This window comes from Pteronotus mesoamericanus, unplaced genomic scaffold (assembly GCF_021234165.1).
Source record: "Pteronotus mesoamericanus isolate MK-2021 breed Mesoamerican mustached bat unplaced genomic scaffold, CSHL_Meso_final contig_25, whole genome shotgun sequence".
In the NCBI taxonomy this organism is placed as follows: Eukaryota; Metazoa; Chordata; class Mammalia; order Chiroptera; family Mormoopidae; genus Pteronotus; species Pteronotus mesoamericanus.
In genome coordinates, this window is record NW_026555105.1 from 39,171,390 (window position 1) to 39,198,556 (window position 27,167).

The window sequence follows — 27,167 nt, forward strand, 5'->3', positions numbered from 1 at the left end:
CTTAAGAAGGACCAGACACTCTTTCAAACGAACCAATCAACTTCCCAATCTTTTGCAGACTGGTGCTGGCCCACCACCCAACCAATCCATTTTCTAGATCTTCTGGAGTTCTGTGCCCCTTGTCCAATTCACTCTTTTTTCCAGGCTGGGTACTGCCCATTATGGTCACCATCTTAGGTGACCTACTTAGCTCCTACTGTACATGCCTCACAGTATAAGGACCTTCCTCTGTGCCATCTTGGCTTACACTGGGCATGTGCCCAGCAGAAGAACTTCCTTTATTGTTTATTCCTCCTCTGGGTGAGTGGAACTTTTGTATCCTTGGGAGACAGGAAAGCCAGTGCTTCCTCCCATATGTGAGGAAGGGAGGGGTGTTAATCCCTTTGGTGGGGCAATGCTTCAATCCCCTGGGTGTCTGATGTTGTAACTTCCAGATTTAATCAATCAGGCTTATTGTCTGATTCAGTTCCCTAGTTTATTAGGCTTAGTAATGTCTGATTCCCTTTGCTTCCCTCCTTTTACTAATACCTAGTTTCCCACGCTAACACTGCAACAACCTAGACAAGAGGTGGTTGTGGTTGGGGCCAGCATGAGAAGTGGTAGAGTCTGGATGCATTTTGAAGGGAGAGCCCACCGAACATTTTGCTGGGCAGGAAGTGAAAGAGAGCCAAGGTGAAGCCTATGATTTGGGCCTGGAAGAATGGAGTTGCCATTAAGTAAGAAAGGAAAGACAGCAGGTGACGGGCTTTAGCATGATAAGGTTGAGATAACTATTAGATAGCCAAGTTGTTTTCATTTGGGAGATTCAGGATCCAATCTTTTGTCTGATAACAATTTCTAAGAGAGATGTATTACATTTTACCAATAGGATGGTGAAATAGTCAAATTCTCATAATTCTGTGAATTTTTACTTCAATATTTTGAAGCAATATCATTAGATCCCTACAGATTTGATATTGTCATCTCCTCCTGGTGAATTTGTTTTAATCCTCACCCGAAGATATGTTCATTGATTTTAGAGAGAGAGAGGAAGAAAGGGAGAGAAACATCAATGTGAGAAAGAAACATTGATTCGTTGCTTCCCGTACATGCCCTGACTGGCAATCGAACCTGCAACATTTTATTATATGGGATAATGCTCCATCCAACTGAATCATCCAGCCAGGGTGAATTTTTAAAATAAAGAATTGGTATTTAGAATATAGATAGATAGATAGATAGATAGATAGATAGATAGATAATCATTTGATTAATCAAAATGGAGATACACTCTACATGATTAACTCCTTTTGACTGAGATATAATTGACATATAACATTATGTTTTTACTTTTATTAAATAAAGAACTTTTCTCTTTCATAATACTTTTTGCCTTATGGTTTAGTTTATCTGGTATTTATATTGCTAGACTAGCTTATTTTTTAGCCATTAGTTGTCATTCCCCTCTCCTTTTCAACTTTCTTTGATAGTATATATTTTTTGGTAACAGCTTCCTTGAGATAATTCACACAATATACCACTTAAAATATACAGTTCAGTTGTTTTTAGTAACTTCATAAAGTTGTGCAATGTTCACCTCCATGTGGTTCCAAAATATTTTCATCACCCCAAAAGATACTCTGTATCCATTAAGCAACCATTTTTATTCTTTTCTCCTCCTGCCCCTCCCCCAGCCTCAACAGTAGCTAATTTATTTTCTGTCTATGAATTTGCCTATTCTGAACATTTCATATGAATGGAATTTCACAATGTGTGGCCTTTGTATGTGGTTTCTTTCACTTAGCATACATGTCTTCAAGGTTCATCCATGTTGTGGCATGTTGTGTTAGTACTTCATTCTCTTTTATGGCTGAATAATATTCCATTGTATGGGTAGATCACATTTTGTTTTCTCATTCAGAAGTTGATGGACATTTGGGTTCTTTCTGCCTTTTGGGGTATTATTATAAATAATGCTGCTATGAACAATCATGGATAAGGTTTTATATGGACATGTGTTTCTGGTTCCCTTGGGTATATTCCTGGGACTTTTGTGGTCTTGTTTTTCGCATTTACATCTTTAATCCATCTGGTGTAAGGTGGCCATATCAGAACTGGGTTGTTATTCTTCATCTAAAAATTGCTCATAAATATGAAGATAATATTAATTTTTAATCTTTATATAAGTTAATTATACATGTAGATTGTTCTTTGCAAATATGCTACTTTATCCATAGTATGGAAACATGCCCTAAAATTTAAGCACAAATATTCACTACAATTGAAAATTAAATAGGTTAGAACATTTCACTTTATTAATATTAGTAAGAATAGCATTATCCAAATTAGTAATAATACCTGAGTGACTGAGAGTGTTCAATGCAAGGCCAGCTAAATAATATGCTGGGTCCATTACAAAATGAAAATATGGAGCTCTAGGCTAAGATGGGTAAGTCATCTCCCCTTCCCATGGGCCCACCACTCCAACATGCATCCACCATGGCTGGCAACTTTTGCACTAGTATTCACAAAGTACCTGGTGTGGGGGGAAAGATGCCCATGTTGAGTTGTGAACTGAACACTCCATGGCACTGCCCGTCCCAAGTGGGGATGGTCATCACCACGCTCTGACTAGAGACTCCTTGGTGTCTCTTTGTTCTTTCCATTCCTGTGTCTGGGACTCCACTGAGAGTAGAGCATGGTAGCTGAATGTGGGCCTCCCCAATGGATGCAGCCCAGTTGTCACCTTTAGCAGAAAGTGGCAGCAGTCATGAGGCAGGGTGGGGAGGCGCTATAGGACCCAGTGTGCCAGAAGCAGAGAACAGATGGGAAAGAATCTATCATGGAGTGATGGTGGGAGGTGGGTACCACACGTGAGCCAAAGCTCCAAGCACCTGGACATGCTCCATTGTCTTACTTGACTTCAGGTAAAAACACAAAATCAAAAATAAAATTATTAATAATTAAGACTTATAATGCTAGCCCAGGTTTAATGTAATTTCTTCTGAACAAACTAAAAATTTGAAGAAGAATTTTATTAATGGCATTATCAGTGATTTTTACCTTATTTTTCTCCTGGTTTCCTACAATGGAAGAGTTACTTTTATAATTAATCAAACTCCAACATTATATAAAGATATTTTACTGGTATTATCTTACGTAAATATGATCTATTGCAGTTCTGTCTCCATTTTGGGGTAAATACATATTTGGTACTTTAAGAAAAATGTGTTTCTCTTTACCTAGGACCATTAATATAAGATTAGCCAATTTATCAGATACTTCTGGTATTGAAAATCTCGTCAGCACCCTCATGCTCAATAAAAGCATATTGGAAGATCTAAAGCAATACAATGAGGCTCGCAGAGATCCTGTAAGTCCTGCTATGACCAGATTGGCTTTCTTTACTTCATGTTATGGGACCATTATGATTCGTGTAGGTTCAACCTGAGGTTTCCTTGGACCTTAGTGGGAATTGTGTGGTGGGAAGCAGTGTAGTATTGGAAGTTGGGAACAAGGAAAAAAAAAAGGTAACTGAGGTTTAAGGAATTGAGGTTATTCTCCTCACTGGTGGCCCCAAGGACTGTGGTGGTGCATACATGAATCTACACAAGAGATATAATTGTGTACAACTTAATACACACACACACAGTCGCATCAATGTGTGTTCCCTGCTTGTCATTTTATGGTAATGTTTTATAAAATGTTGCTATTAGGGGACACTTATCAAAGTAAAAGATATTTCTTTATATTTTTTCTTATAATTGCTTGTGAGTCTACATCTATCTCAAAAGACATTTTAATTCAAAAGAACATGGAGCACCAGTTTCACTTGAGCAGTAAAATCATTAACTTTATTAAGTTTTAATCCTTGAGTGCATGTATTTTTAGAATTCTGTGTGTCAAAATGAGAAGTGCACATAAAGCTCTTCTGCTGCAGACTGAAACATGTTGGGTTGTTTCAGGAAAAAACATTTCTGCAATTGTTTGAGTTACATGCTGACCCAGCCAGCATTTTCACAGAACACCATTTTTACTTGAAAGAACAGCTGGCATACAAAATATGGTTATTCAGTCTCAGGTAGTTGGCAGGCATTTTCTTTTAAAAACAAACGTGAGCCTGTCAGTGCAAGAAAACAACCGACAACACTTGTCCGCTATGAAAAAATCCAAGCTTTCAAAAAAAATTAGAATTTTGGAAAAGCAGTATCTGCTGTCATGGGCTTGAGAGCTTCCTAATAATTAAAAGACCTTTTCTGATAAGTCTGGTGGTGATGTTACCAAGTGTGATATTTTGATATTTTGAAGAAATAGGTCAACATTTGGGAAATCTACATAAGCTTGGCAAACCAGTATTTTAGAGATAAACAATACATGATGTTATAAAATCTTTCATAGGAAGAAGATTCATTCAAAGTGCAAAACAGACCAATGAATTGTAATGCATATACAACATTCATTGGTTTGGTTTCAGATTCCCCATTTAAAAATTTTAATCTTTAAAACACTACCACTTGTTGAATTTTGGTGGGGTATCAAAGAAGAATGTCTGTAATTATCTGAAAAGGTTATTTAAATACTTCTCTCTTTTCCAATTATGTATCTTTGTAAAGATAGATTTTTTCATTTTTTTAACCAAAATAACATATTGCAACAGATTGAATATAGAAGCAATTATGAGTATCCAGCTGTCTTCCATTAAGCCAGACATTAGAGATTTGCAAAAATAAGAAACAATGCTACTCTTCTCTAAATATTTTTGTCCAATTAAAAAATCATTTCAATTAATAAGTTAAACATGAAATTAAAAATTTTCTCAGTTTTAATTACTAATACAGCAAAGATTGATAGATACACATAAACAAACTGAAGCTCTCAGGAGTCCTTTGAGCATAGGGGTCCTGAGATCACAATATCTGAGAATCACTGATGTAGAGCTAACGAAAGATTCTCGGTCAAGGAAATACAGTTTGAATCATAGGTTCATTTCTTACTAGCTGGAGATTTTGGCAAGTTACTCAGTCTTTCAAGCATATTTTCTCATAAATGAGGTAGAGATAATGATAATACTTACAGGGTTGGAGTGAAAATTAAGTGAACACTGGGAGGGCATTTAATTTGCTACCTGGCCCAAAGGTGAGTGGTGATAGATGGTCTGACTATTAAGTGATCATGGCTCAAACCTATTACTGACTGCTTGCAGAAACATTGATAGCAATATTTTCAAGGATATTAAAAAATATATTCATCTTTTCAGGATGGAACACCACTGCAAGCATTTGTAGCTGATGTGGCAGAACAAATTGTTGGCATTGCAGTAATCAGAAATGAAATGGTAAATTGTGAAATGGATATTAATTTCCTTGATTGTGCCTCTTTATTTTATGAATTAACGCACAATACCTCTTTTGAAGTTTCATTTTTACTTGTTTAATATGAATGGCTTCTTTTTCTGGAGTATATAAATCATGATATGCTGCACACCACTTAGCAGTCTTTTAAGTCTTCATTTTTTTAGTCCAAAAATGTTTAAAATACTATAAAGAATACATGAAAACATTCACATTCCATAAATTCAAATAACCTTCTACCACTCAAAAAAAATCCCACTGCTCTCCCCAAAGGATTACTACCATTTATAGTCATTTATCTCTTCTAACATTTTTCCATGCACTTAATTACATGCATCTTGTGTGTGTGTGTGTGGTGTGTATCTTGTCAAGTGGACCTCTGATTTTATTTTTTCCCAGTGCACAATTATGCCAAAGTATTTATTACAGAGTCATTCATTTCTTCCTACTGATTTAAAATGCTACCTTTATATTATTAAGTTTCTATATGCCTGTGTCTCTTTTTACTCTCTACTGTGTTACATGGATTTATTTGTTGGTATCTATGGCATTATCATGGACTTCACTATCTGGTAAGGATATCTTCTCTCATTTGTCTTCTTTCCTAAATTTTCATGATTTTACTTTGTTGTTTTTTTTCTCACAGACAAGCATTGTAATATTTATTATGAATTTATTTGCATTTATGTAGATTTTATAGAACAATTTAGGAAGAATTGGCAATTAAAATACAGCCGCTTCCCTTCTAGGAACATAGCTTCCTCTCTTTTTGCTGTGATGGTCATTCAATTCTTTGCTCCTTCAGAAAAGTTTTGTGGCTTTGTTCATACAGATTGTGTGTATCAAATATTTTTGCCCCTGGAGGTTCACTCTCCACCTTTCTCCATCTAGTTCCATCCCAGGAACTCTAACCTGATGAGCAACATTATGGGTTCCTTTGCCCTTCAGCTTCCAATTAGGTTTGACCAATGGGGAACACTGATGAGAGAAAGGGAGGAGAGTAAGATTGGGCTGCCTGGGGCTGGTCTCTCCACTGAACTCCCTAATCTTTTCCAAGCAGTCTCTTCTCCATGATTCTTTTATTGGATTCCAGGAACCAGTACCTCTCATGCTATCACCGCCCCCAACACCCCCCGCAACCTCGCAGCGTGGTAATAACTTGCAGTTCCTGCTACACTGTCTACTGGTTTCTCTACATCCTGTCTCCTCCTTGTAAATAGTCCCTTTGTTAAACTCCAGTTATGCTAATGGTGAATATATCATCTGTTTCTTGCTGAGACCCTCTCCAATACAGTCCTGGACATTTATGATTTATCTCTACATGTTTTATATTTTTCTGGGCATTGTGAAAAGACACTTTTTTTTCATTGTACTTTCAGAGTGTTTATTTTCATATGTGGGAAAATTACTAATTTTTGTATTCTTGTATCCAATCAGCTTTTTGAAGTCTCTCATTAGCTCTGGGAGTTTTTCAACTGATCTTTTTCTGGCCCAGCATAACTTCTACCATATTATACTGGTCAAAGCAGTCACAGGACATACTTAGATTCCAGGGACGGAGAAATGGACTTTAACTCCTAATGTGACAACTTCTCTCTGTAGAAGAACATGTGGGATGAGAGATACTGTCATGGCCATTTTGAAACAGAATATGCCACACAGTCTTTTAAAAATATTTATACCTTTTTTTTTCGATTTTACCTGCATTTACAACAACATTGAATAGTAGTATTTATAATGGGTACTTTGTGGTGTTTTTAAAAAATTTTAATAGAAATGATTCTGTATTTCCCCCCATTTAGTAAATGTTTGCTGCAGGTACTGGGAGGTATTGTTTATCAAGTTAAGGCACTTCTCTCCTGTTCCTAGTTTACTAAAAGTTTTTTATTATGAATGAGTGTTGAATTTTATTAGATGTGGTTTTGGCATTTATTGAGATGTTCATATGGCTTTACTCCTTTAATGTATTCAAATTCTCATTATTAGATTCATTTCTCTTTGATTCAATACGTCTTTCAGCAGTTCTTTTAGAGAGGATGGTAGGTAGCAGTGTCTCTGAATCCATACATAAACTAGTTTTCATTTTGTCCTCATGCTTGGCTATGTATAGAATTCTTATTCAACTTATTTCTCATCAGAATGTTGATGTTTTTACTGTCCTTGTCCAGTGTCCGGGGTCAGTGATAAAATATAATCTGATATAAATATATGTATATTTTGTTCTTTCTTTCTTTGGTATATTTCCTTCTATTTTGTTTTATTAAATACCTGAAATTCTAAAATTTTACCAAGAAGTATTTTATGCCTCTTTTGAACTTGGGGATTCCTTTCTTCTATGATTTTGTTTCTTCCCTTTCATTTTCTCCGTTCTCCTCTTCTTGAATTCCTTTTTAGATGGATATTGGATCTTTTGAATTGATCCTTTACTATCTTTTAACTTTCTTCTCATATTTGTTAATCTCCTGTACTTCTTTCTAGATTTCCTCAATTTTGTCCTCTCGATCTCTAATTCAGTCCTCATTTATGTCTATTCTATTATCCAGGCCTCTTTTGGAATTTTAATATCAGGATTTGTATATTTAACTTCCAAGCCTTTCTTGTTTCCTTCTTGTCACTTCTTTGTAGCAGCTTGTTTGTTATGTTACATGCAAGATTCTTTTCGATATTTCTGAGGACACTGAGTAGAATTTTTTTTCTAGTTCTCTTCTGTTCCCTGAATAACCTCTGTTTTCTCTGGAGTAAGTTGTATGTTTTGCTGTTGTGGACTTTTGCATTTGTCACTTTTCCTCAAAAGTCTATCCATGTCATGAATGATAGATTAGATTACCAGTATGGCTGTCTGGCATAATATCCTTGACAGTTGTGCATATCTGCTTCTCCATTCACCTCTCCAATCACTGGAAGGACTGCCCACTCCTCTGTCCAATCAGTGGGTATTAGTCATCTGGCTTCCTCTTGTGGTGCTTGAAGGTAGAACTGGCAGGCAGCAGGTAGGGGCCAAGTTAGGAAGTTTTAATCTAATGGTAGAGGACTTTGGTATGTTTTCCTCTAAGGTAAAACTGCCTTACTCTTTTGTCCCCTCATCACTCTCCCTCATTATTTTAAAATTAATTTTTTGTTTAATTTTTAGGGATTTGAGATGGGAAGAAAATTAGATGCACATGGCCCATCTGCTGTTTTGAGCTAATAACCTCTATTGGCTCTTTGTTTTCACTTTTTGTTTTTCACTGATTTCTCAGACCTACTAATATTACTCATTTTATTTGATAATGAGGCATGCTCCTTGGTAATTAAATAAAAGTCTTAAGGTGTACAGGCAGTTATAGGGTCAGTGCAGACAGAAAGGTCAGACAGTGCCAGAACTGCCTTTTGGTACCACCACTGGCTTTGGTACCCTAAATTCCATTTCCTCTGAGCTTTGTGGCAGATGCTGGAAAAACAAGGAATGCTGAGAAGCTTAGACATAGACTTCCCAGTTTTCCTGAATTTTCTGCTGCCAGCCTTGCCAATCACAGCATAAATCAAGTTCTTTGCATTTTTTAATTCCTCTTCTTGAAACTGTGTTTTTAGGACAATTTTACTGTGAAAAGTTAAAAGAAATATAAGTAGATGATTTTCAATTTGCATATGGTCTGATTTTTCCTGCACATCAAGTGTGTTTACTGTCCCTGTAATGACAGAGTCACACTCCCTCTGGCTTTTGCCCCCACCCCCACAATATACACTACTGGGAAGTGAAGCAGGACAGAATGAGCCAGTGCACAGTTCGCATGGATGAGTCCCTGCTTCCCTCCCCTGCAGTGTAGGGAACAGAGGCCGGTGATCAGAACTGGATCCAAAGAAGCAGGGATAGAATATCCAATATTTTTATAAGTAAACACTCACCAATCATTTAAAATGTTATACAGTCATGCACCAAATAACAATGTTTGGTCCATGATGGGCCACATATAGGACAGAGGTTCCTTAAGGTTATAATGGAGCTGGAAAAGTCTTATAACCATTATAGTTGATGTTTTATTTTATAGCCCAATGCATTACTCACTCACATGTTTGTGGTGATGCTGATGTAAACAAATTTGCCAGTCATAAAAGTATAGCACAATTATGTACAGTACATAATACTTAATAATGCTAATAAATGACTGTTACTGGTTTATGTGTTTACTATACTTTTTATCATTATTTTAGAGTGTACTCTTTCTACTTACAAAAAATTAAATTAGCTCTAAAGCAGTATGCCATGTTCTGCTGGGAGCAGTTCTGTACATCTCAGGGTTACTGAGTCTCTTGATGGCATCACTTTCCCTTGTGCTTGATTTAATATTACTGTGTTTTGTACAGTAACATGCTGTACAGGTTTGTAGCCTGGGAGCAATAGGCTATATCACATACTATATTTGTGTAGTAGGCTATATCATCTCTGTTTGTGTAATTGCACTTAATGATGTTCACACAATGATAACACTACCTAACAACATATTTCTCATAATGCATCCCAGTTGTTAAGTGACACATTACTGTACCTCAGAGAGATAAAAAGTTTAAGGAATGCCTATGGATGAGGCCCAGACTCACAGTTTTATTGTAGGCCAACCCAGCCATGTGTGCCAGTCAAAGTGTGTGACTTGTGGAATGGCTCATTTCCACATTAATATGTGAATTGAGAATAGTAATGAATCCAGAGAACGGTGGTATTTGTCATGTTCCTGAAATTTGCACATGCTTGGTCCATTGTGCTGACTAGCTCATGCACCCCTTGCCCACTAGCAGTGAAGAGCTGCTGCCCTGCTGCCTGGTCCCTAGCAGAGATGCAAGGCTCTCTGTAAGGAGCAAATTCCAAAGCTATGTAGCTCTCCTCCAGAGACAAGCCATCAGAACAAATGACTTTTAGAAAACATAATTTTTAGTTCTTAAATTAACATTGAAGATGAGTAGTAAATCACAGGAGAGAAAAAACACATTTCTTACTATTATACAATACCTAAAGTAATTTTTAAAAAGCTTTTTATCACAAAATGTTTGCCATTTGTTTAAAAATTCTTAGCTGTCCTTTCCTCGCCTCTTTTTTAGGATATAGAGTACATACGATCCCATTACAATATTGAAGATTTTATCTACTTCAGCCACTACCAGCACGAAGAGCATGGACACCTGTATCACTTTGCCCTGAACCCCATTTTTCGGCACTATACCAAGTTTTTTCTGAAGGAGATACTCCGTTTAGGTTATAAGTCCTGTCTCTACTACCCTATTTACCCGGCTTCCAGGGAAGGCAAGGTAAAGAAAATGTTTTAATTAATGTTTCCAGCAGATTAGTGTCATGGTATAATTTGTGTTGTGTGCTATATTGTATTCCTTTCTTGCTTGATGGACTTTGATTATAGTGTGGCTCTGAATTTCAGATGGCCATATTGAGTTTGGCCCTTGCACTATAGTGAAAGCCCAAGGTTTCAACATTGACTGTGATCTGAAACATCACAGTCAATATAATTAGTAGGACATTTTCTGGGCTTTTCCATATTAACAAAACAGACTAAAAACTCTGCAAAAATTCAAAAACACTCCAAGGGACTTGAAAATCAAATGATTTCTTATTGGTACTTTAGTGAAAGACTAAAATGATTCTATCATGTTCTTAAAGCAAAAAACATTTCAGTAATGAACCCATAGGATAAATCAGTTCAATCTTGTAAGATTGATATGCTCTCACAGCATTCCAAATAAGCACTATAATCATCCACACAAAAGTAATGGATAAAAAGTGGAGATTTATAATATTTACTTAACCATTATGTATCAAATACCTATATAACTCTGCAAAATATTTGTTATACTTATGTAGATAATGCTTTTGTAATGAATACATATCTGACATATATACATTACGTATGTGTGCAAGCACAGATATCAAGCTCTTCATTTACCCTGCTTTAGTCCCCTTTATAGCACTTTTCACTAGCTAAAATTTCATCTCTTTCCATGAAGGCAGGGGTGTTTATCTGTCTTTTCAAAGCTTTATCCCAGTGCCTAGAAGAGCCACACATGCACCTTGGGGCAAAAATAAGTTTACAGTTGTTTGTATGTAAATTAACACAATAATAAATAATACAAGGATAAACTGTGTTTTGTGTACTCACAACTGTAAACCTACTTTTGCCCCACCCTGTATATATGCATACACTCACATACAATGTCCTGGGTGTTCCACAGGCAAGGGCTTCTTCAAGCTGGATTCCCAAGGTGTTTCCTGCAAGTTGTTTCTTCCATCACTGACAGCATTGGTCCTCAGCTTGACGTAAACTTGCGGGGTGATGAGATTCAACCACTAGACTAGGTAGAAACTGTCCCATCAGATCCCAGTCATGACTGAAAACTTTCTCATGCTCTGCCTAGAATCTTTGATGTTGTCACGTTTTTACTTAATTACCACAAGTGAGCTAAGCAGATTTTTAAAATGATCCTATTTTTTAAACTTAACATTCTAAAATGTATTAATGCATTCGCATAACAGTAATTTTTACCATGTATCTTAATTAACAAAAGCCTTCGGAGAAATAGAAGGGGAATGTGAAAAAAAGAATAAAATATATGGAAAAGATTATTATTGAGATATGGAATATGCTTTAGTGCCAGTTTTTTTCTTTTTTGTCAAAATGTAGTACTATAGCAATTTGAATGCCTACATTTGAACTTAATAAGATGGAAAGACAACAGTTTTGCTAGAAAATCCTGTTCCTGTGTAATTTCTTTTTAGTTTGCATTTGGCCAGTTGCCAATTTGGTCACCTTCAGCTTGTGATATTAAATTCTTAGTTTTTATTCATGATATTGTATGCATGTGCCAAGCTGATAGAAAGTCCTTTTGCATCCATAATAAAAATAGTATCTTAGACATTTTATTGAGTGTTCATATGTTTACTTCAATAGTATAGATTTGGAATATGTTATGAAGTATTTCCTATAGGATGTAGAGACACATTTGGGAACAGATTTAAACAAGTGTAGGAAGCAGTACCAAATATTTTAGGTAAGAATTTTCAAATTCTGCTATAAGTAAATCCCTAGTTGATAGTAGTAAAAATGAGCTTTCAGCTCACCTTTGGTTTTCTCCACAACCTCCTGTCAGAACATGTATTGAGAGGTCTTCCAGGCATAAAAACAGGGCTTTCACTAGGAATTCCTGGGTTCTGTTTGTCAGTGTGTAAAATCAAGGTATGAATTTCAATTGTGAATGATGTTAGAAATCCCTTTTAGCAACTCTTAGAAATGCCTGGGGCTATTTTTAGAATAGCAAATAAGTCACATGTAAATCATCATATTTATTAAACTACACTTCCAGTTCAGTTTTATTTTCTTTGCTTTCCAGCTTAAATACAACCAATATATCTTTTAAAATGTTGGTTTCACAGCTTAACTTTTGAGATTTATATGGTTGAAATACTTAGTTAATTTCACCAAAACTCCTAAGAATTCATAAATGTGAAAGAAATAAAGGTCACCATGTTCAGTTTTTCCTGCCAAGTTTTAAAAATTGAGTAAAATTACTATTTAAGACATTCTTCTAAAACATGATTTATCATAGTTCATTTCAATAAGCATAAATTTGAGTTATAATTTAGTATTAATTTAAGTCAAAAATAATATGATCTAATTCCCCCAACTACCCTACTTTCTATTTTTGTCATTTATTTTCAGAACACTTTCTCAACAGAGGTCCAGTTAAAGTAGCTGTGCTTTCACAAACAGGAGGATTTTCACATCGTATTCATTTGTCCTCTGATGACATTTTTATATATTCACCTTCTTAAAGCAGCTAATGCTAAATACACAAAGGTTAATAGGACACAGATAACAGCTTAATGGGGTAAAATCAAGACGATTCACGTTCACTATGGAGAAGAACATCCTCCTGGGGAAAATACTTGTACTGAAAAATCCCCTAAACCAAACCACTTGTTTATCTGTCATTCCCACAGAGATAGTAATGTAATTACTCTCATAATTATCTTCATTAGTGTCAGGCATTATCTACAATTCATTCCTCTGCTCGGAGTGTATGTTTGTTTATTTGCTGGGGTTTTTTTCCCCCTCTCCAATTTGGCCAAGTTCAGAATTTTGTATTTGTAAAGCCACATGCAGGCATCTGTGCTGCAAATCTCTGACATTTTCTCCCTTAAAATAGATATTGCTGTCTTGCAGTTCCAGAGCTCCTACGCCCATTCCCTGACATCCGCCCTTCATTACTTGGTTCCCGTGCGACCGCGACGACAGATTGTCTATCCTCTGGAAAAGCTTGGCATCAACGCTCCATCAAAGGCTGTCTCCAAGGATCTGGTGAGTAGACAGGCGGCAGCAGGCAGGAGGCGTGGTGCCAGCTCAGGCAGGCATGGCAGATGGGGTGGCAGCACTGTCTTCTTAGGCACAGGCTGCTGCTTATTTACTGGGAGCCTGACTCTCATGCCCTTACAGGGGTGCCCTCACCCTCGGGTGGTTATTCCACAATAAGCCTAAAACAGGAGCCCCACAATCCCTGGAGTAACAGACTCCATGGGGACACTCACATGCTCTGCTGTGTCTTAGGACAAGTGACCTGGAGTCAACCTCGCAGACTTTCTATTTTCTTTCCCCTTGCTCAAAAGCACATTTTGCCATTCCATCATGTATTGCTTTCAAGGCAAAAGTGACTATTCACAATTTGGACAAAGCTAATGGAGAAAATTGAGCTGACTGCATTTAAGATGTTTGGGTCTGAGTCCTAATCTGGGTTTGTTAACTCTTCTGCTGGGAGTCAGGATGACTAACAGAAACATATTAACTGTTCTGGGATGGTTCAGAGGTTTGACCTTAAAGTGAACAGAATGCTCATGCTCTTTTGGTAGAATGCTTTTACTACCAAAACAAGAAAAGGGACAGAAATAATACCTAATTTTGCATTAAATGGAAGTGTACATGTATATGTTCATACAGCCATGTACATGATTTTGTCAAGCTCACTTATGTGTAGGTTTGTAGTGTTTGAATAATGCACTTCCACTTAATTAAGTTAAAAAAAATCCCTCAGTGGGCAGACAGTTGTCCATGTGAGAGAGAGAAAAAGGAAAGTGGAAAGTTTAAATGCCCCAAATGTTTAGCCAAGAAGTTACTCATCAGAGCTAGATGTGCTAAAATAAACAACTCGTTATCACTTCAGCACTGTAGAAGTTCATCATTTCATTGCCCCCACTTTACATATGGGTTCCCTGCTAGGGTAGTGCTCCACCAAGATCCACTGAGAGGCAGCTGCATACTATAAGCAAGGCAGCTTTCAGTCTTTTATATATATGAATTTATTTTCTGACAAGCTCTAAATTTATATTTGAATAGAGACTAAAAACAAATAGGAAATCTTCCCCCCTTCTAACTCTTGACTGTAGGAAATATAAAGTGTATACAAACACAGGGCTTTTCATTCTGTCTGTGCTGAGGGACATTAATACAAAATGATAGTTTTGTAAAAAATGAAGTCCTTAGAAAATGAGATTAAAAAACAGACAAAATAAAAGCCTGATTATTTTGGTACTAGATTTAACAGATAACTACATCTTCACAGGCCAGTGACAGTTTGTAGATGGGCACCTGTTTCAGATCACATGCTGAATAGCACTAAAACTCCCATATACATGTACACTTAGCTTAACAGTTTTTAACTCGTGGCCAATTTTGGATCTTCTATATCCCCACCCACTTCTCCTTCCTCCCTTATCATTTTGAAACAATCCCCATATGTATATCATTTCATCAAGGATCAAAGGTGCATTCTCAGGTAGCAGGGCTACAGCACTGAAGTTCATACTCTGTCTACTCTAGCGATAAGAGTACCAAACTCATCTGGAGAACCTTTGGGATGGCTATCAGGTGATTTGTTTGTGTGTGGAGATCCTGGGAAACGACCCCTTTGGAATGAGAGCTAAGACTCACATATTTGGTGCAAAGAGCACTTTGGGGTCAGGCAGGGTGGCTTCATCTGTATCTGTCAGTGAAACACAGCTTTAGTGAGTCATAAAGCGGCTGCAGGAGAAAGAGCTGAAGGTACAAAGTACATGGATGCAGATTTTGTGTCATATCAGGGTAAGAATGAGATATGCTGCCCTTTTGCAGCCACTGCTGAGACACCTTCAAGTATGAATAGACCATGTAACTGGGCCAGAGGAAACCTTCACACACAGTGGTGGCCCATGGCTCCAGCGCCTTCAGCCAGTCCTCTGGTGGAATGAGTGGCGGGGCGGGGGAAGGAGGGGAGCAAGTACAGAACTGATGGTTGGATATCAAAAGCACTGATTTTCCAAACACCAGGCACCTCTTCTCCCCAACCTCTACCCCCGAACCTCTAGAGTCTGATGACTTTGAGGTGAGCTGGAGTTTCAGGTGGAAAGATAGCCAGAGATTGGTATGAATTGAAATCATTGCTTGCATTTAATAGCCTGTTCTGTGGTCACGCCAGTGTTTTACGTCCGTAGAGCCCCAACTTCTTTCAGGACATAGCTGAGGATAGATTAAATCCCTGGTCCAGGAAGACAACCACTTATCAGCAGGGTTTGAGCTGATGCTTGGTACTTGTTACACTGTACTGTGTTGTTCATTGTATTGGTGAATTCTGACTTTTAAAGAAGCACTTTTGCTGCTACTTGTACTCATTCTTGAGAAAGTTTTAGTAAAGATTTAGAAAAAAAATTCAGAAATCTTGAAAGTTTGGTCAAAGGATTATCAAGAACATAATCCACATGTGATAGACCTGGATGTTCACAAGTTAAAATACTACATTATATTATTTAAACATTTTCTTTTTAACATTTTAGGTACATTTAATGTTTTAGGCTGATTATCTCAAACGAAATGAGCCAAATAGAAATTTTTAGGAGGAATATCTATACACTGATTTTTTTTTTAGCAGAGTAAATAATATTGCAGCCGTTGAACTAAGTGTGGTTAATAAATTGTCATTACCAAATGAATGCTGTTTCCCCCCTCCCTTTAAGTTTTCCATCCCCCTCCCCCATTGCATGGAGTTTTATATGGCCCCTTAGCTCCCTATCCATGTTTGCATATTTCTCTCTCTGGGCACTAGTCTTTCATACCTTTTATCCTATTTAAACCACATCAGGGTTCCCTCACTTTCACCTAGGAAGCCAGTCTTCAAGGAAGCAGATCTCTCCAGGCATGAGTAATGGGCATAGAAAGCATTTCATCTCAGTGGGTTGCCAATCTGAATCTGGCACAAGGAGCAGTGATTGAAATTCATTATCACATGGCAAGGAAATATACTCCCTCCCCACCCCAAGGCCCTGGCAGTTTCTGCCTCATTTGGATGACAGGTGTTTTTGCCACAATATTTTCCCTATTGTTTCTATTAATTGAGAGCCTGCCCCATATCAGGTCATAAGAAAGCAACTGGGAAACATGTAAATGATTTTTACCACACATTGCAGAGGTAGTCCCCAAAGATTCCTCATAATAGCTCTATGGTCAACCAGTATAGATGCATGGACAAGAGAGAGGGCTTTTTTTCTAAGACCATATCCATATGGGATGGACCTGGAAGAGTCATTTCTTAGCTTGAATGGGCTTTCTTCGCCTATTCCTTTATTTAATCCTAAATTTAATCCTTTATTAAATAAATCAACATTGCCCACTTGCATGAGAACTATGATCCAGGAAAACACTCAAAATTTGGCTGAATGAATTGAAAGGTCCTGTTAATTAAAGACTGGAACAAGTTAACCCATACTTACTTTGGGGTGGTTCTGTGTGTAAACATGCTTTTTCTCCTTTCTGCCCCTGCTGCAGGGTTTCAGAGATGACTGTGACATGGTCTCTGCTCTCAAGGAGCTTACACTCTAGTGTCAGTGTTAACACAGGTTAGCTCAGGTGGTTAAACCAGGGGTGGGAGAGCACTGCGCTTGCCCATGGTTGCAAGAGCCAGACTCAGGAGGAAGAGCCACATTGGTGTTAGACCAATTCTACAGAATCTTTTGGGAGGGAATGAATTTGGTTCAGGGCACTCTTCCCTTTCTAACACTGGGATCTGAAATAACTCTTAGTTGTGATATTAAAAACAGCAATATCTACTTTGAACTTAAATAGCTCCTACCTTTACTTCAGTATCAATAGATGCTTCCAATCATCGACTTCCATCACTTTAGTACTTTATTTTGGCTTTTAGTGCTCAAAGAATTATAGTGTGAACTCCTCTCTCTCTCGCTCTCTTTTTTTTCAAAAATATTATTGGGACCAAATTAATTTCTCATCTTTCAGATGATAGAATCATTTTAGGAATCATACTTTCAGAGCGATCAGTGCCTGTTGTTCTTTTTCTGTGGTTTTTTTTATTAGAGATGGTCTGTTTAAATCTCCACTAATGAATTCTTTGAGGTCTCCATTTTCTCTTTATCCTTTTCTACAAAGAAAAATGATGGTTTATTTACCCACCCTCCCCTTCCTAGAGCTAAGTGCTGGCCTGCTTTTTTCTGGTATGTGATCTCTCAGGAAGATGTCATTCACTGGCATTCAGTTACCCTTTGAATTGCCCCTTTTCATCTTGGCTGTTCTTACCCAGTCCAGCTATAATTACCATCTGATGGACTGTTACTGGATACTGTTTCACTTGTACATCTGCTGCCCTAGGAAATTGCATTATTCTCCCAGCACCTGCTAGATTTTCCCCAGCTTAATTGTTTCCCAAGCCCTTCCTTAAACTTGGAAACTTTCACTGTCTGTGGTTAGACTTCCCTTGGTTGTACTTGCGGTTGGGGTGCATGTTTGTGTGTGTGCACATGTGTATAAGTGTAGAAATTAGACTTTTAGTATTTCCTTGGTAGAAATTTCTAAAAATAGAAACCCTGTTTTTCAGCATCATATATACACTGATCATTATTCATGTGACCATGATGATATTTACTTGAAACAAAATTAACCCACTTGAAATCCCCACCATGAGTAAAGTTTTCATTTTCAAACCACTTCTCAGCCATTTCCTACACATTTACACTACCTATAGGAAATGCATTTTTTCCCATTTATGGTGAACCCTTTTCTCTGACATCCTGAGAATAATTTCCATAAATTCCTTCATGAGCTCTTACTTTTTCTCCAAATAAATAATACAAATTCAAAGTTGATTTATTTTCACTTCTCTGAGTACTGTCTTGTTCAGTATTATACATAGTATATATATTTACATCAGAATGACTTAACAAATCTATGGTTTCTTCTCATTATTATCATCCCTCCCTGTTAGAAAGATTACAGAGTAATAAACAACTATTACTAATAATATATACTTAGCTCTGCTAAAGGCTTCACATGAATTATCACTTATAATCTTTTTTGTTTTGTTTTAATTAATTAATTTTTCCAAATACATTTGTCTCTGCCTTCCCCCACCACTTTCCCCTGCCCCTTGCCCCTCTCCCTCCCTCAAACCTTCCCCACTTTGGCTTTGTCCATGAGTCCTTGCTATATGTTCTTTGACTTGCCCCTTCCCTTCCTTTCCCCCCACCCACTCCTCCCTCCTTTCCTCTTATCTCTGTTGGTTTCTTTTTCTTTCAGTGTTGCTGGTCTTATTTTCCTCGCATCTTTGTTTTGTTGCTTAGGTTCTGCTTATAGGTGAGATCATATGGTATTTGTCTTTCGCCCCCTGGTTTATTTCACTTAGCATAATGCTCTCTAGTTCCATCCATGCTGTTGTGAAGTTTAGTAGTTCTTTCTTTTCTTTCTGCTGCGTAGTATTCCATTGTGTAAATGTACCATAATTTTTTGATGCAATCATCTACTGATGGGCATGTAGGTTGCTTCCAACACTTGGCTATTGTAGTGTTTCTGTTGAGAAGTCAGTTGCTAGCCGTATTGGGGCTCCCTTGTATGTTACTCCCTGTTTCTCTCTGCTGCCTTTAGGATTCTCTCTTTGTCTTTGATATTTGCCATTTTATGATGATGTGTCTTGGAGTGGGCCTCCTTTGATCCCTCCTGAATTGGATCCTCTGTGCTTCCTGGATCCATGAGACCTTTTCTCTCCTCAAATTGGAGAAATTTTCCATCATTACTTTTTCAAAGGGGTTCTCTATCCCTTTCTCTTCTTCTCCTTCTGGTATCCCTGTTATGCGGATATTATTGCGTTTCAGGTATCCTGCATTTCCCTAAATGCCTCTTCATTCTTTGAGTCTCTTTTCCATTTCATGTTCTTTCTGGGAGCTTTTTTCTACCTTATTCTCCATCTCACTGATTCGATCCTCAGCTTCATTTAGCGTGCTTTTGATTCCTTCTACTCTGTTCTTTAATTCAGAAATGATATTCTTCATATCTTCTTGTGTCTTCTTGATAGTTTCTGTGTCCTTTTCCAGGTTGATATAGTTTGCTGTAAGATCCTGATAGTTTCTCTGCAGTTTCTTATAGTTCTCTTTGAGCTGGCTGAGCTCATTGAGCTTCCTTGGAGCCATTGTTTTGAATTCAATATCTGATAGTTCCCTTGCCTCTATTTCATTTAGCTCTCTCTGTGGGGAGTCTCCTTTTCCACTCTTTTGGGGGAACTTCTTTTTCTTCCCATTTTGTGAGTATCTATTATATTTTGTTTATTTACTTGTTTATTTTTGCTTCTGCTTCAATTGATCCCTCTAGATTTCCTGACTCTGTGGAATAAACTTCTGTGGTAGTAGGTGGGTCTTTTTATTTATTTATTTTTTTCTTTTCTTTCTAAGCCTGCCTCTGATGATGTAAGTTGTTGACCCTATCTGACCTTGGGTTGTTGTTGGAGCCTTCCTTGAATCTACTGTCTGTGTCTGTCTCCTGTGATTGTCAATCTGGTCACTCTGTCCTCTTCTGTCAGGCTTAGGCACCACAGGGTGGAGCAGCGCCTCCTGATGACGGGACTATCGTACCCTTATAGGCTGCTGTCCCTCAGGGGAGTAGTCCGCCTCAGCCAGATGGAGATCGTGGACTGGAGAAGAGTCAGCACTGGGATTCCCCAACCCCTCTGTCTCCAGTCTCTCCTCGAGGGTCTTTGGGCAGCTCTGTGACCCCTTTGGTCAGGGATCCACTATTTCTGCAGATCGCTCTCCACTCTTATGCCGGCTCACTTGAGCATCCGTGCTCTGGCCTGGGCAGACACCCTCGCCCTGGCCTCAGTCTGGCAACCTCGCTGGACCTTGCGCGCTCGCCGACTGACCGGGTGGGCGCCCCTGCACTGGTCAATTTAGGGTCTTCTATTGTGTGCCTTCCCGCTTTTGGCACTTTGGGGGCATGGCCTGCCCATGCAAAATGGAGATTATGGAAGGGGAAAGAAGTCAGCTCCAGGACTCTCCAGTTAATCCTGTCTCCAGTCTCTCCCCAGGGGTCTCTGGGCAGCTCTGTGACCCGTTCGGCCAGGGATCCACTATTTCTATGGACCGTGTCGTGATCGTGCACCTTCGGACTCCTGGGCCTGCTTCTGCCTCTTTGGGGGCGTGGCCTGCCAGCGCAAATGGGGACTACGGAATGGGGAGCGAGTCTTCTCCGGGGATCTCAGAGAATCCTCCAGTTCTTTCCCCAACCCCTCCGTCTCCAGTCTCTCCTCAAGGGTCTCTATGCAGCTGAGTGTCCCCTTTGTCCAGGGATCCTCTATTTCTTCCAACCAGTCTTCACTCAGCCTCTAGCCCACATGCGCACAGGCTGTGTGCGGAGCACGCAAAAGGCAGGTTAATTGCTTCTCTTATGCCTGAGCAAGGTGGTAGCTGCAGAGTAGGAGGTGAATTATGACCAGGGCTCCGCTGGCCACCGTCTCAGTTCTCTTCACAGAGTTTTCCTCGCCAGTGTTTCCTCAAGCACCAGCGCACTCTCCTGCCGCCTCTACCCAGAGATCAAGGAAGGCAGCTGCCACTGCAAATTTTTGCGTTGGCCCTTTAAATATCTCTTTGCATCTCCATCCACCTGTCTCTGGCAGAGAGCGCCCCTAAGGTTTTTGGGGTTGTGTTTTGTCTATGCGTTTTCCTGGTTTCAACTGCTGTAGTGTATGGGTCCCTGTTTATGGTTCAGACCCTCCTCTTCTCAGGGGGATCCAACTGGCCGTTTCAATGTCCCTCTGGTGCTGGTGCCCGTGGGTGCCCAGCCCACCCTCTCAAGCCTCTACCACACTTCTCACCCGTTAGGATGTGTGAAAGTCGATTCCACTTTCTGTCTGCAGGTCCAAGGCTCTTCTCCCTCTATCGTTCTATTGTTTTCCAGGTGATTTCTCCAGTATTTAGTCGCAAGTCCAGTTTGGTCTTGGGAGAAGGTCCGCGTGACTATCTTTCACTCTTCTGCTGTCTTTTCCTCTCCCCACCCAAGGCCCAGAGTGTAAGGTGCTGATTCAGAGGCATGAGATGCGCAGTGGGAGAGCCTCACGGGCTTGTCCCCGCGTTCTCTTACAATCTTTATATCGGCACTTTAAACAGTTACTGGTACTATCATCCTCAAAATATGTAAAGAAAACAGATTTCCAGGAGGAAGAGTAAATGACTTGCCCCAAGGCTAATCAGTGACCAAGCCTCCAACCCAGGCAGTTGGATGCCAAATTCGCACCTACACCCACTATATATACATGGTCTTATCTATAAAAAGGTCAAGTGCTTATATCATGAATTATTGTAGAAAAAGCAATCCACAGAAAAGGAAGATGGCTTGACAGAGATGTTTTGGAATCTCCAGATCTTTGGCACCAGCTACTTAATCAAAAGGTGACCCACAGATCATTGGCTTTCCCCCAGAGCAGTTTGCATTTTGCTTGTCTGAGTCATTCACTCTTGGGCTGGATCCGATGGCCGCCTGATCCTGGCTGGGCTTTGCTGGGAAGGAGCAGACATACAGGTTCAGGTTTGTGTGCTGGGGTCAGCTGGATCCCAGATGATCCAGGCTGTCTGCCCTTTTCTTTCTTTCATCAGCTTGTTGTTACAAACCTTCCAAAATGATAGTGGCAGCTACTGGGAAAGGAGCAGAAAACTTATGTAGATTACTCTATAAATTTCTCAAGATTCAGTTCCACGTTATATATGGCTTCATCAACAGGATGTGTACTAGTGGCATGATTGACAGGCCCTGGCATTGTTTAGAAATTGGATTGCAATAGAGTAGCAAAATGGTGTTTAGGGAGTGCTAAGAAAAGAAATTGTGAAAAGTAAAGTTAAAGCTTTACATCTCAATATTGTCAAAAATCAATCCTACATCTTACCCTTATTTTCTGGAATAGATATTATAGGACAATATTTCTCCTTCTTCCTGCCCACTGTCCCTCCTTCCTCATCTCTCTCGTTGATAGCTTTATTGACATATAAACCATATGTCATACATTTCACCCATTTAAATTGTATAATTTTTTTTTAGTATTATATTTAGAGTTGGACAACCATCACCACTACCTAATTTGAGAATATTTTTGTCACCCAAAAAAAGAAACCAAGTAGCAGAAATACCCTATAGCTCCACCATCCCCACCGCCAGTCCTTGGCAACTACTAATTTGCTTTCTCTTTCTATTCTGGGCATTTTGTATAAATGGAATTTTACAGTATATGGTAGTTTTGTGACCGATTTCTTTCACTTAGCATGTTTTCAAGGTTCATTTGTTCTGTAGTATGTATCAGTATTTGATTCCTTTTTATCGCTAAATAATATTCTATTGTGTGGATATGCTACATTTTATTGGTTGGCTGGTGGACATTTGACTAGTCTCCACTATTTGGCTACTGTGGATAATGTCACTATGAACATTCATGCACAGACTTCTGGGAGGCATAGGTAGACACACTTCATCTCCTCACACAGCCATAAGGACAACAGTTACGGAGAATCAAGATGCCAGAGGAGTGAGTAGAAGTCACACTGACCTCCTCCCAGGACCAATCTGGAATTACAACTAACCTGTGGAGAAATTAACTGGAACAAACAACTGAACAATAGTGAGAGAGGAGCCTTGTAACCTTGGAGACAGAAAAATTGGCTTTAGTGCAATCTAACTGGTAAGGAGTGCAGTACAGCCTTGAGAAGGCAGGCGGGGCACCCACAGGCGGCAGCACCAGAAGGATATTGAAACAGCCCGTTGGATCCCCCTGAGATGAGCCATAAGCAGGGATCTTCAGCCTACAGTGCCATAGCCCAAAAAGTACACAGGTAACAGCCAGCTGCAAAAACCTGCAGGGTTGCTCTCTGCCAGAGACAGGTGACTGGAGACACAAAGAGCCATTTAAAAGGCCAACGCATAAATTTTTATTTCCAGCCAGTTACCCTGGTCTCCAGCAAAGGCGGGGCCAGAGTGGGCTACAGACACATGAGGAGAGACTGGGAAAGGAGACTTTGGGGAGAGAACTGAGAGAGGAGACAGCAGGATCTGGGTGCTGAGTCATCCCCCACATGGCAGCAGCGATCTTGTTCAGGCAGACCACTCCCATGTGTGGCAGCAGCGTGAGACAACCCAATAACCCTGCCTCCAGGAGGGTTTATGCCCCTCCCTGTAGTGTCTAAGCCTCCAGCTAAGTGCAGAGTGACTAGATAAACAGCTGAAGGAGACAGCCACGATCAGCAGATTCCTGGAAGTCTTGAACAGATTGCCTAAGGTCATACAGGGTCAACAGCTGACATCATCAGAGGCAGATCCAGAAAGAAAAAACAGCAGTCTCCTACCATAGAAGTTCACATCACAAAGTCAGGAAATCAAGACAGATCAATTTAAGAAGCAGAAGCAAAAGAGAAGAGTCTCACAAATAATGCGGAGACAGGGAAATACCTCCCCTCAAAGGGAAAGTAGGAATGCCCAGAAAGAGAACTAAATGAAATACAGGCAAGTAAACTATCAGATACTGAGTTCCAAACAATGGTTCTAAGGAAGCTCAGTGAGCTCAGTGAGCTCAGAGAGAATTACCAAAAAATACAGGGAAACTAAGAGGAACTTACTGCAAACTATATCAGCATGAAAAAAGGACATAAAACTATCAATAAGAGACAACAGGAAATAAAGAATACAATTTCTGAATTGAAGAACACAGTCAAAGGAATCAAAAGCAGGCTAGATGATGCAGAGTAACGAATCAGCGAGTTGGAAGATAAGGTAGAAAAAAGCTCCCAGAAATAGTAAGAAAATGAAAAAAGACTCAAAAAGAATGAAGAGACATTGAGGGAAATTGAGGACAACCTGAGACATAATAACATCTGTATAATAGGGATACCAAAAAGAGAAGAAGAGCAGCAAGAGATAGAGAACCTATTTGGAAAAGTTATGATGGAAAACTTCCCTAATTGGAGGAGAGAAAAAGTCACACAAGTCCAGGAATCACAGCAGGTTCTTTTCAAGAGGAACCCAGTGAGACCCACTCCAAGACACATCATTATTACAATGGCAAATATCAAAGACAAAGAGAGAATCCTAAAGGCAGCAAGGGAGAAACAGGTAGTAACATATAAGGGAGCCCCGATACGGCTAGCACCTGACTTCTCAACAGAAACACTACAAGCCAGAAGGGAATGGCAAGAAATACTCCAAGTCCTGAAAAGCAAAGGCCTGCAACCAAGACTGCTCTACCCAGCAAGGCTCTCAGTTAAAATAGAAGGGGAAATAAGGAGTTTCCTAGATAAATGAAGGCTAAAAGGGTGTACCTCCACCAAACCAGCATTGCAAAATATGCTAAAGGACTGCTTTAAAAGTCTATGAATACCCAATTCCTTTCGCACTCACCAATATTTGATATTACCAATATTTTTTAATACTTATTCATCTGATTGTGACAGTGATATGTTGTTACTTTATTATGTGTTGAAACTAAACCTGTTTTTGTATATTTCTTGCCTATGTCAATTTTTTTAAAAGGCTTTAAATAACTTTTTTGTATTCTTTATCCATTTTTTGATTAAATGTTTGTAGAATTTTTTTCCCTAACAAAAACCCAACTATTAACCCAATTTTACATGTGTTGCAAATACTTTCCTATTCTAGTACTTCTCCTTTATTTTTTTATACATATATTACTATATAATCTGTAATGTTTAATATAGTCACATTGTCAATATTTTATGTTACAGCTTCTGGATTTGAATATTTTACCTCAGGGTAAGAAAAATATTATTTTACATTTTTCTTCTAAAACTCCTTAGATTTCACAATATTGGTTTTACTCACCTGAATATTTTTTGTATAATATGTGATATAGGGCTCTATATCTTTGTTTGTTTGTTTTCCAGGTAATAGTGGCCCATGCACCTTATTTGTTGAATAAACCTTATTTTCCTCATTGACTTGAAATATCAATTTTATCATATATTACATTGTTAGACAGATATATAAGTTGTTTCTAGAATGCTCCATTTCATTAATCTACTTATTTGTGTGCTGTTCTCCTGTTTTAATTGCTGAGACTTTATAATGGTTTTAAATTTTTTAATATTTTATTATGGATCTTGACATTTAAAAAAATAAGTAAAATCAATCTGCATTTAAAAAGAAAAAAGAAGGAACTCCTACCTTTTGCAACAACATGGATGGAACTGGAGAATATTGAGCTAAGTGAAATAAGCCAGTCGGTGAAAGAAAAATACCATATGATCTCACCTATAGGTGGAATCTATTCAACAAAGTAAACTATCAAACAAAATAAACCATAGGCATGGAAACATGGAGCAGACTGAAAGTGACCAGATGGGATGACAAAGGAGGACAGTTGTGGAAAGAAGGGGAAGGGACTAGACAAAGAACATGTATCAATGACCCATAGACATGGACAACAGAATGGGAATTGACTGTGGGAGAGGGGGAGGGGGATGGGGCGGGGTGGGTGGAGGACAGCAAAGGGGGATAAATAGAGACAACTGCAATAGAATAAACATGATTTAAAAAAAGAAAGATTACAACTACCCTCAAAACAAAATACCCAGAACTGCTGGAAAATCAAGGTATGTAGCTGTCTGACAAAGATTTAAAGAATCCATATTCATCCAGACAGGTAGGAGGGGCAGAGTCAGGGATTCGAGGTGTAGAGGACGTGGTGCAGCAGTGGTGAGGCCGTGGTGGCAATGAGGCAGCTGGCCAAAGGGGCAGTCCCACATTCATGTGCGGTAATAAAATCAGGTGGGATACCTTGGGAGCAAGCAATCCAAGCACCAGGCCAGACCACACAGCCCAGGATATGAGCACCGGGAACATATAGCCTCATGATTTCTGTCTATAAAACCCAGCGGTGGGTAGGGGTAGCGGAAGAAACTGCCAATCTCTTTAAACTGCCATTTAAAGGACCTGCATGGTCCTAGAACAAACACAAACCCACCCACTCTGGGAACCACCACCAGGGCAGCAGCAAGCAGGGCACCAGTCATATATTCAGAGAGGGCGAAGTGACTGGAAATAGGATGAGGGCAGAGCAAGCCTCAGCAGCATTGTTTCATATCCATTGCCTTCCCACATACAGAGCCACAAAGTGGCGAAGCCAGGTTGCTCTGCCTTGGCGAATACCTAAGGCTGTGCCACATACCACTTAACAGGTGCACTAAGATGGGGAGTCAAAGCAGCTCTCCCTAACACACAGAAACAAACACAGAGAGGCTGCCAAATTAAGGAGACAAAGAAATATAGCCTAAATGAAAAAATAGAATAAAACCTCAGAAAAAGAACTAAGAGAAACGGAAATAGGCAAACTATTACAGTATGCAGAGTTCAAAACACTGTTGATAAGGATGCTCAAGAACTTACTGATTATGGCAAAAGCATAAGAGAAGAGAAAAAGGCTACACTAAGTGAAATAAAGTAAAATCCACAGGGGACCAACAGTGAAGGGAAGGAAGCCAGGTTCAAATCAAGGATTTGGAACAGAAGG

At 39.0% G+C, this 27,167-nt stretch overlaps 1 protein-coding gene across 1 annotated transcript in view; it reads left to right on the forward strand.

Moving 5' to 3' along the window:
• The window catches only part of CFAP61 (cilia and flagella associated protein 61), a 428,437-nt gene that overhangs the window by 185,038 nt on the left and 216,232 nt on the right, over positions 1-27,167 (forward strand). The window contains exons 13-16 of the mRNA XM_054574135.1: positions 3,226-3,352; positions 5,237-5,314; positions 10,404-10,610; positions 13,532-13,666. Coding sequence (XP_054430110.1) covers positions 3,226-3,352; positions 5,237-5,314; positions 10,404-10,610; positions 13,532-13,666 — 547 coding nt within the window. The remainder of the gene's footprint in view (positions 1-3,225; positions 3,353-5,236; positions 5,315-10,403; positions 10,611-13,531; positions 13,667-27,167) is intronic.